This window comes from Microtus ochrogaster, chromosome 8 (genome assembly GCF_000317375.1).
Source record: "Microtus ochrogaster isolate Prairie Vole_2 chromosome 8, MicOch1.0, whole genome shotgun sequence".
Lineage (NCBI taxonomy): Eukaryota > Metazoa > Chordata > Mammalia > Rodentia > Cricetidae > Microtus > Microtus ochrogaster.
This window is the reverse complement of record NC_022015.1, coordinates 74201454-74212003: the sequence shown is the minus strand read 5'-3', so window position 1 is coordinate 74212003 and position 10550 is coordinate 74201454. Positions and strand designations below refer to the sequence as shown.

General features: G+C 43.5%; 1 protein-coding gene across 1 annotated transcript in view; it reads left to right on the top strand.

Moving 5' to 3' along the window:
• Positions 1-10550, top strand: part of Arl3 (ADP ribosylation factor like GTPase 3) — a 67512-nt gene that overhangs the window by 18425 nt on the left and 38537 nt on the right. The window contains exon 2 of the mRNA XM_005352413.3: positions 6158-6301. Coding sequence (XP_005352470.1) covers positions 6158-6301 — 144 coding nt within the window. The remainder of the gene's footprint in view (positions 1-6157; positions 6302-10550) is intronic.

Below are 10550 nucleotides of genomic sequence, written 5' to 3'. Positions count from 1 at the left end.
CTGTAGGGGAATATTTGGAGGGTAATATGACCACATGTGCCTCCTGTAATTTCTCTTCAATCAAAGTCAATTCTTTCTCAGCTTCAGCTGTTAATTTTGGGACTCACTGAGTCTTTGCCACCATCTAAGGTTTTGTTTAAGTGAATTATTTGATGAGGTGTCATCCCAGAAATGGGCCATAAATTGGAAATGTCTCCTAGCAACTTTGGAAATCATTAAGAGTCTGCAATTCAGTGTCTCCTAATTTGTGCTTTTTGTGTTCTAATTTTCTGTAAACTTATTTTATAACCTAGATTATTGATAGAATCTCCTCTTTTTATTTTTTCAGGAGCAATTTGTAATCCCCAATTAGATAAAACTTCTTTTACTTCTTCAAACATTCTTTCTAAAGTATCTACATTTTTTTAAACAGGGTGAGGCCTGGAAGGAGGGACAGCAGTGACAGTCCCCCCCTTTTTAAATACTTATTTATTATTATGTACACAGTTTGTCTGTGTGTATGTCTGCAGGGCGGAAGAGGGCACCAGACCTCATTACAGATGGTTGTGAGCCACCATGTGGTTGCTGGGAATTGAACTCAGGACCTTTGGAAGAGCAGGCAATGCTCTTAACCACTGAGCCATCTCTCCAGCCCAAGTATCTATATTTTAATCAGATAGCAAAATGTCATTTGTGTAATGGTATAAATTTGGGAAATTGCTTACATATTATTTCCAATGGCTGACTTACAAAATATTGGTACAGAGTGGGGCTATTCTCTGTGGGAGGATCCTCTTTTGATATATCTTAGTAGGCTGAGAATTATAATAAGTAGGCACCATAAAGGCAAATTATTCTCTGTCTTTTTCTTGTAAAGGTATAGTGAAGAAACAGTCTTTAAATCAATAACTATAAGAGGCCTTCCTTGAGGCAATATGGAAAACAAAGGAATTCTGGATCATAGAGGGTGCATTTGTTGAATCACCTTATAACAGCTCTTAGATTTTCACCGTTCTCCATTTTACAGATTTCTTTTTTTTTTTTAAAGATTTATTTATGTATACGGCATTCCTTCCATGTGTGCCTGCATGCCAGAAGGGGACACCAGGTCTCATTATAGATGGCTATGAGCCACCATGTGGTTGTTGGGAATTGAACTCAGGACCTCTGGAAGAGCAGTCAGTGCTCTTAACCACTGAGCCATCTCTCTAGCCCCCATATTTCTTTTTAACAACAAATACAGGATAATCCCAAGGGCTGGTCGATTCTTCAATATGCTGAGCATCTAGTTGCTTTTGTACTGGCTGTTCTAAAGCCTGCAGTTTCTATATTGTTAAAGGCCATTGATTAACCCATATAGGTTTCTTAGTTAACCATTTTAAAGGTAGGGCTATTGGTACCTTAGAAGGTTTTCTAGTTGTTTTGTGTTTTTGTACAACCTGAATGGTTGGTGGCTTTTTTTTTTTTTTGTAGTACCTTATAATATCCTTCCCAGAAACATGAGTTGGTTCATGTTCCACTTCTGAGACTGCAGGAATGTTAATCTGGGTTTTCCATTACTGCAACAGATCACAACCCCATAGATTCACTGCTATATTACCCATATATGGCCTCTGCCTTCCTCTCTGGTCCTATGCATTCATTCCATCTCATGCTTTGTTTTGCTTGAGATAGAGTTCCAGTTCCTAGGAATTGAACATCTGCCTCCTGAAGAGGCCAATTCTGATGCCAAGATTCTTTTTTTTTAAGATTTATTTATTTATTATGTACACAGTGTTCCGCCTCCATGTGTGCCTGCAGGCCAGAAGAGGGCACCAAATCTCATTACAGATGGTTGTAATCTCTGAGCCATCTCTCCAGCCCTGATGCCAAGATTCTTTAGTAATAATAGTCACATTTGCACCCGTGTTCAGTAATCCTTCAATGACAAAGTTATTTGCACTCTCAGCTTTGGTCTTTGATCATTTATAGAAGTCTGCCAAAATATATATTTCCTATTTTCTATTGGAATTTTTGATTCATCCTCCATGTTTATTCTACTATCATCCAGAGCAGTTGGTTTTTTACAACAATCACTGAATTTTCTAATTTTCCCAAAGAAGCATGTCCTCCACAGTGACTGGGAATGACTGGACCACGTTTGACCTGGGAGCCTGTGAGAGTCCCCCAAGGAGTTTCCCAATGGTAACAATTTGCCTTGTTTGTTTCTTGTTGATCTACATTCACTGGTCCAATGTCGGCCTTCGCCACATCTTCTGCATAACCCAGAAGGTGAGCCTTCTCTTTTTGTCATTCCCAGAGGAAACGTTTCTTCTGGGAACACCTTGTCTACAGTCCCTTCTCAGATGGCCTATTCTACCACAATTAAAACATTTGGCATTTTGATGTCTCTTCATACCTTTGGAAATTGCTTCTCCTACCCAAGCCTCAGTGTTATAGTCAAATAACTCGACATTGCCTGTGTGCATGGTCCATGCATCCATTGGTGCTGACCTGATCTTTAAAGGCCCAGCTGTCTTTTTGCATTTAAATTGTCATTCTCAAAAGCCAGGGATTCAATAAGTATTTGTCTAGCTTCTGGATCTGTTACCTCTGGTTGTACAGCTTTAGTTAATCTTTGTAAAGAGTCACTAAAGGGTTCTCTTGGGCCTTGTATGACCTTAGTATATGATTCAGTTCAAGGCTGCTGTATGGCACAGGGACAAGATGTGTTCACTGTAAATAGCTTGACTGTTGCTCATCATAATGTCCGTCGTCGAGAATTTGATCTGTAATGAGATTTGGTGCCCTTTTCTGGCATACAGGCAGAATAGTGTGTGCATAAATTAAAAAAATCTTTTTAAAAAGGTTTCTGGTTCTCATTCTGCACATGTGATTCCAAGGTTTTAAATTTTTCCATTAATGATATCTTCTCATCCTTAGATATTATTTGGATGGTGTGTAGATTGCCTTCTAGGAGGAATATCCTATCTGCTAAATTTATCATAACTTTTTAACAGGTTTTGATTGTGAATTTCAACAGTATGAATCCTTTCAAATAATCTCCCAGTACCCTTTTGTAAGTTTTCATAACCCATTGGCATGGATTGAATTTTGCCTGTCAAATTAAGGTTATTGTTTACAATAGTATGAATCCTTTCAGCTAGAAACTGTATCATTCCAATAAATTTCTCATTCTTTTTTTTTCTTTTTTATTTATTTGTTTGTTTATTGGTTTTTTGAGACAGAGTTCCTCTGTAGCTTTGGAGCCTGTCCTGGAACTAGCTCTTGAAGACCAGACTGGCCTCAAATTCACAGAGATCCACCTGCCTCTGCCTCCTGAGTGCTGGGATTAAAGGCGTGCGCCACCACCGCCTGGCAAGTTTCTCAGTCTTAACTCTGTTATCAAAACATTTCTTTAAGGATATAATATGAAGAACAAAGCTAATAACTGCCATGACCACAAAAATATTTATACCAGGTAGATCATATAGCTCTTGCAGAATTCCATCCATAGTAGAAACAAAAAGGTAGTTAAATTCCTGGATGGTGATACTGTCTTCCATTATCTTGGGGTTGGTTTACAATTTTCAAATTTATTTATTTATCAAATTAATTTACCTCCGTTATAATTTTCAGAAAATTGTTGTAGATGTAATAATCTTGATTGGCCAGCAGGTGTCACAGTTGTGGCAGTAAGGCAAGTCCTAGATCAGTACCTGAATTACCTGAGACTTAGAATTACTAACAAATGCATTTAAATACTTAAGAGCAGCACACCTACGTACGGAGAAGGTTTGAGTTATGCAGAAGTTTAAAAAACCCAGAGCTTGCAGGCAGTCCTGAGCCACGAGGTTAACGGCCAGAGCTAGGGCCAGGCATTCAGGGATCCAAACTGACAATTCAAGCCTGTGTTCCACATGCAAGTTGAGGGGGGGGGGGTAGTCTGAGCAGAGCCCGTTTGTTATTCCACAGTAGCCTGGAATGGAGTATGACAAAGGTTTATGCATTTGGGGATAAACTCACAGAAAGGGTAGCGATCTGCAGTCCTCAGCATGCACTGGGAACTGAGTATCTTAAAAGCTATTAGCTGAAGGAGTTCCCACAGCACCCAGCATACAGAGGTGAATCCCACATGTACACCACCATCACCCAGCTGTAATTCTATTCTAAGACTCGGCTTGAAGATTCTGTTTAGGATCTTAGATTATAAGCCCTTAAAATTGTTTGTTTGTTTGTTGAGACTGGGTCTCACTACGTTGCTCTGGCTGTCCTGATACTCTCTCTGTAGACCGGGCTGGCCTTGAACTCACAGAAATCTGTCTGCCTCTGCCTCCTGGGTCCTGGGTTTATTAAAGGTGAGCACCATCACATCTGGTCCCTGATTCTTTTGAACCATGCCTTATTGGGCTAGGACTGTCAGCTATAGGACAGAACAAATGAATAGCACATGAAATTTTCTATTAATAAGAAAGTAGGGCTAGGGACTTAGTGAATGTCAGTGTCATGGGCAAGGCCCTGGGTTCAGTGCCCACTAAGCCCCCCCCCCCATAAAAAGGGTTTGATGGAGAGATGGTTCAACATTTAAGAGCCCTGACTGCTCTCGGAGAGGACCCAAGTTTGGTTCCCAGCAACCACAAAAATGACCCGGAAACTGTGGATCTGACTCCTGGCCTCTCAAGTACCTGCATTCGTGTCCACATCCTCATGCACAGACACCCATGGGTGCACATAATTGAGATAGTGTGTGGTGCACACCTTTAATCCCAGCACTCAGGAGGCAGAGGACAGCAGATCTCTTGAGTTCTAGGCCAGTCTGGTCTACAAAGTGAATTCCAGGACATCCAGAAAAACTCTATCTCAAAAAGCAAAATAAATAATAAAAAAGAATAATGTTTATTTTTTTTTTTTTTTTTGGTTTTTCGAGACAGGGTTTCTCTGTGGCTCCTGTCCTGGAACTAGCTCTGTAGACCTGGCTGGTCTCGAACTCACAGAGATCCACCTGCCTCTGCCTCCCGAGTGCTGGGATTAAAGGCGTGCGCCACCATCGCCCGACTAAGAATAATGTTTAAACACTGATTAAATCATGATCATGAATGCCTTTTATAATTCCCTAATGGTTATGTCTGATTTTTCTTCTGGAAAACAGGGATTCTCTTTATTACACACCGACCCTGTAAAGATGAAGTCATGAACACAAATTGAAACAAACAGAGCCTAAGTGTAGATCACAGCTGCTGTTTCTTGCAGCCTATTTGTGTCTCTGCACAGCACCTTAGAAAGCACTTGGAGGCAGAGGCAGGCGGAGCTCTGTGAGTTCGAAGCCAGCCTGGTCTGTAGAGGTAGATCCAGGATGGCCAGAAATACACAGAGAAATCCTGTCTCAAAAAGCTTTAAAAAACAACAACAAAAAAAAAACCCTTTTTTTTTTTTAAAGTGGCTAAACTTGTGATCTTACCATCATCCTAAAAACTAGGCTTTGGTCCGCATCACTTGGCCCTTTCTCCTCTGATCAACTCCCAGATGGCAGTCTTTAATCTCTATTAATAGCCAGGGTTTTCTTAGATCTACAGTGGGGCTCTATGAGCTTAAACCACAGCACAATGTTCTTTGTAGTTTAAGCATTTTTGCTGAGAATAGGCTTGGTCTGCCCACCTTAGTGGCCACTCTGTTTCCTGTCCTAATGTTACTCCCCCAGCACACAGAATCCTTGGCCCTTCCTTTACTGTGTCACTTTGTGGGGGCGGTGCTTGCTGCACAGTTCTCGAGAGTTCAGCAGGTTTTAGAACATTGACAGCATTTGTGTGAGGTCTCTTGGCACAATCACCACCTCAGAGTCCTGTATTAAATTGGGCGAGTAATTCTAATATCTCTCTACGTGGCAGGAAGCTTCGCTCTGGTAATGGGGAAATATGAGCAGTGACCTAGTTTGCCGTGATAAGTATTCCAGCCTAATTGTCCACCAAGGGCTTGGGGAACACGGATGGGTAGCACTTCACACTTGAGAAGAGCTGGGATGACGTAAGCCAGCCTGAAAGGGAGAGCAGGAGGACGCATGTTCCCACGCTTCTGCTAAGACTTGGAAGGAAGGAGCGAGTGGAACACATGGCATCAGAGAACTTGTCAGGGAGTCATTCTGATGTCACTAACACCCCAGTCACTGCCCCCGAGTAATCCATCTCTTTCATGGTTGTCCAAGGGCTTGCTCTCTATTTTGCGCAAACTGAAAAGTGCACCAGACCAGGAGGTGCGGATCCTGCTCCTGGGCTTGGATAATGCTGGCAAGACAACTCTGCTGAAGCAGCTCGCATCGGAGGACATCAGCCACATCACACCTACCCAGGTGAGCGCGCCCTCGGCTCCCAGGGCTGTCAGCCAGGGAAGGTGGAGATAGCCGGCCTGGTTCCCTGGCTGTGCCTGTGATCAAATGCCCCGCCTGAAAGCAGCTGGAGAGAGAGAGTGGATGGTAGCTCACAGTCCCAGGTTATAGCCCATCATCACAGGGAAGAAAAGGCAGGAAACGAGGCAGGGGGTCACATCCACAGACAGGAGCAGAGGGAGACCAAGTGGTGGGGAGTGCCTCCTGTGCTGAGCCCCCTCCCTATGCCACACAGTGCAGGACCCACCAAACTCAGGGACCACAAAGGGCAGGCCTTCCCACCTCAGTCAGTGTGATCATAGCACACACACACACACACACACACACGCTCATAGGCCTACCTGATCAAGACAGTTCCTCATTGAGACTCTTCCTGGGGGGACTCTAGGGTATGTCAAGAATATGTCAAGATGGCTGTTAAACCATTACGGTAGCTGTGGGAGATAGAATTATATATTGCTAAGGTTTGTTTCTAAGAAAAGTTTATCGTGTCTAAGAATAATCAGATTTCAAATACATACACAAGAAAGTCCATGCATGTGAAGTGGTTAGAACTGTCCAACTCACAGAGTCAGGAAAGAGGAGGAGGAGTGGTTACTGGAGCTGGGAATGGGACCGTAGGGAGCTTTGCCTGATGTAAGAGCCGAGATTTATATGATGAAAGCCGTGCTGGGGCTGGACGCAAACCATGTAGATATACATGATGATACCAAACTTTACATTTTAAAATTGTTAACCAAAAAAAAAAAAAGGAAGGAGAAGAAATAAATGAAATGATTAGAGCTGCAGGCCTTTAATCCAACACTCAGGAAGCAGAAGCACAGTGAGTTCTAGGACAGCTCCCCTAAGAGAGACCTTGTCCCAGAAAACAAAGGTTAAAGGGTGTATTTTAGGCCATGTATATCCTACCACAATTTTAAGTCTTTATACACACGTCTCAATCATCTTTCTTAGGCCTAAATGATCATTACTTTGACAGCCTCCTACACTTTGTTTTTAACTGTGCTAAGGATGGACCCCAGCGCACGGTACATGACTTAATTTCAAGAGTGGTGGTAAATGTTTGTCACTGCAGCACTTGGAAGGCAGAGGAAGAAGAATCAGGAGTTTAAAACAATCTTTGACCACATAGTAAATTCTAGGTCAGCATGGGCTTCAGAAAATGTCTCAAAAAGAGAAAAAGTTTTAGTCAGGCATGGTGGCAGTTATGTGTAGCTCAGAGGCAGATGGAGGAGGATTCTAGTGGATACAGAGAGCTCCAGAGCACTGAGAGCCTGTCTCAAAGAAGCCAAAAATAAAATGAATAGGGCTGGAGAGACAGAGACAGTGCAGTGGTTCAGAGCACTCAGGGTCTTTCTGAGGACCTGGATTCAGTTCCCAGCATGCACATGGCACCTCACAACTGCCAGAACTCCAGTTCCAGGGCGTTTGTACCACCTTCTGGCCTCCATTAGCACCTGCATGTAAGTGTGCACATGGACTCCTGAAAGAACACAGTGCACGTAAATGAATTTTTAACTAATAAACGATAGCCCTAGTCAAGGCTGGGTGTGGCTAAGTTGTAGAACACTTGCCTCAAATGTTTAAGGCCCAGCATCAAAACAAAAAAGAATTTATCTTTGGTTATGAAGTGGACACAAAGAAAGTATACAAGAAAAAAAGTGAAAGGAGGCTGGAGAGAGGGCTCATGGCTAAGGGCACTGACTTGGTCCTGAGTTCAACTCCCAGCATCCACATGGAGGCTCACAACCATCTGAAACTCCAGTCCCAGGGATTCAGTGCACTCTGTGGCCTCTCTGGAGCTGCATGCATGTGATGCAAAGATATACATGCAGGCAAAACACCCATACACACAAAAAATAAATAAAAATAAAATCTCGGGCTGGAGAGATGGCTCAGAGATTAAGAACACTGGCTGCTCACATTGTTTGTCATAGCCAGAACCTGGAAACAGCCTAAATGCCCCCACCAAAGAATGGATAAGGAAAATGTGGTACATTGACACAATGGAGTACTACATAGCAGAAAAAAAAGACATCTTGAAATTTGCAGGCAAATGGATGGAGCTAAAAAACATCATATTGAGTGAGGTAACCCAGACCCAGAAAGACAGTTATCATGTGTACTCACTCATAAGTGGTTTTCAAAACAAAAAACAAACAACAACAACAACAAAAACCCAGCCAACAAATCACAATCCCAGAGAACTTAGACAACAATGAAGACCCTAAGAGAGACATCCGTGGATCTAATCTATATGGGAAGTAGAAAAAGACAAGATATCCTGAGTAAATTGGGAGCATGGGGGCCATGGGAGAGGGTTGAAGTGGAAGGGAAGGGAGCAGAGAAAAATGTAGAGCTCAATAAAATCAATTAAAAAAAAAAAAAACACTGGCTGCTCTTCCAGAGGTCCTGAGTTCAATTCCCAGCAACCACATGGTGGCTCACAACCATCTGTAATGAGATTTGGTGCCCTCTTCTGGCCTTCAGGCATACATGCAGACAGAATGCTCATACATAAAAATACACATAAATAACATTAAAAAAAAGAATTAGTAGGCAGAGGCAGGCAGACCTCTATGAGTTCGAGGCTAGCATGGTCCCCAGAGCGAGGGGGCATGGACTCCTGGAAGTGCACAAGTGCACATAAATAAACAAACCTGGTTTCCAGGACAGGCTCCAACTCGGGACCCTTCTGCCACAGCTCCCTAGTGCCGGAGTTACAGGCTTACGGCATGATGCCCAGCTATGTAGCAGTTTTTCAAATTTAAAAAGAAAAACTAAAACAAAACATGGTTTGTTGGTTTTATTTTTATTTATTTTGTTAATTTGATTTGAGACAGGGATCCTCTGTGTATACCTGGCTATCCTGGAACTCAGCTTGCTCTGTAGACCAGGCTGGCCCCAAACTCAGACCTTCCTGCCTCTGCCTCCCAAGTGCTGGAATTAAAGGCTTCCGCCACCATCTCCTGGTATGGTTTGTTTGTTTTAAATCCAAGTTTATCACCCTTTCTCTCCTAAAGGAGCAAACAAGCAAAGCGCAGAGGGTAAGTTCGGTGCTAACAGCGTGGGAGCTCATAAACAAGTCCTGACAGAGAGAATGCCACAGGACTTCTCTAGGCCTCATTCCCTAGAAGAAAACCTGAGGAAACTTGACTGTAGGCCCAGACAGCCTAAAACTTAAAACCCTTTAGATGTCTGAGCATTGGAGGTTTGAGCACAGCAGCCTTAGTGTTTTCTGTCCACAGCTGTGATATCCCCTAGTGTGGGGCTGCGGGCTGTGCTGCCGTGTGTACTTCACTGCCTGGGAGGGAATCTTAGCGATTCACAACTGCAGAAAAAGTCGTCTCAGCTGCCAGCAAATGAGCCATCTTACAGCTTCTGAGCAAATTTAATGTATAGCCCGAGGAGGAAATTACAGCGGTCTAGCCTACAAGGCAGAAAACACATATTAGTGTGTCGGGATCTCTGCCAGAAAAAGAAGGGCTGGGGGCTTAGCGCGGGCAATAGACTGCGTTTGCCAGAGCACTGCCATGGAGGCTGGGCAGAGCAAACAGACGCCGGCCGGCCTGCGGGGTAACTCAGCCTTCCCCGCGGCCCTCAGGCTTCATTTGATGTGCTAATTTTACAGTGTTGAGGGTTCATACTTACTCTCTAAAAACACACTCTTACCCTATTTTTGTTTAATATTTAAAAAGACTTAGGATGTTCTTTACTGAATAAGGAAAGTTGAGAAACTAGAGACCACAGCAGGCGAGAGGGTGCCTCGGTGGATGAGGGCGCGTAGTGCCGAACAGGACAGTTTGTGTTCAGTCCCTGGGCCCTGTGTGCTGAAGAGAGAGGGCGTGGCCTCCACCTCAGCTGTGAGGTGCTCACACACACGAGAAGGATTGTTTTATAATTTAAAAAGAAAATATTTATAATGCCTGCGATGGTTTGAATAAGAATGACCCCTCTAGGCTCATGTGTTTGAATGCCTAGTCGCCAGGGAAGACATGGAGGACTAGGAGGGGTGGCCTTCATCTCCAGCACCGTCTGTCTGTGTGCCACCGTGCTCCCTTTCATGACAATTAACCAAACCTCGGAAACTGTAAGCAAGCCCCAAATTAAATGCTCTCTCTGATAAGAATTGCCTTGGAAGCCAGACAGTGGTGGTGTACACTTTTAATCCCTGCACTTAGGATGCAGAGGCAGGTGGGTCTGGAGGGGGGGG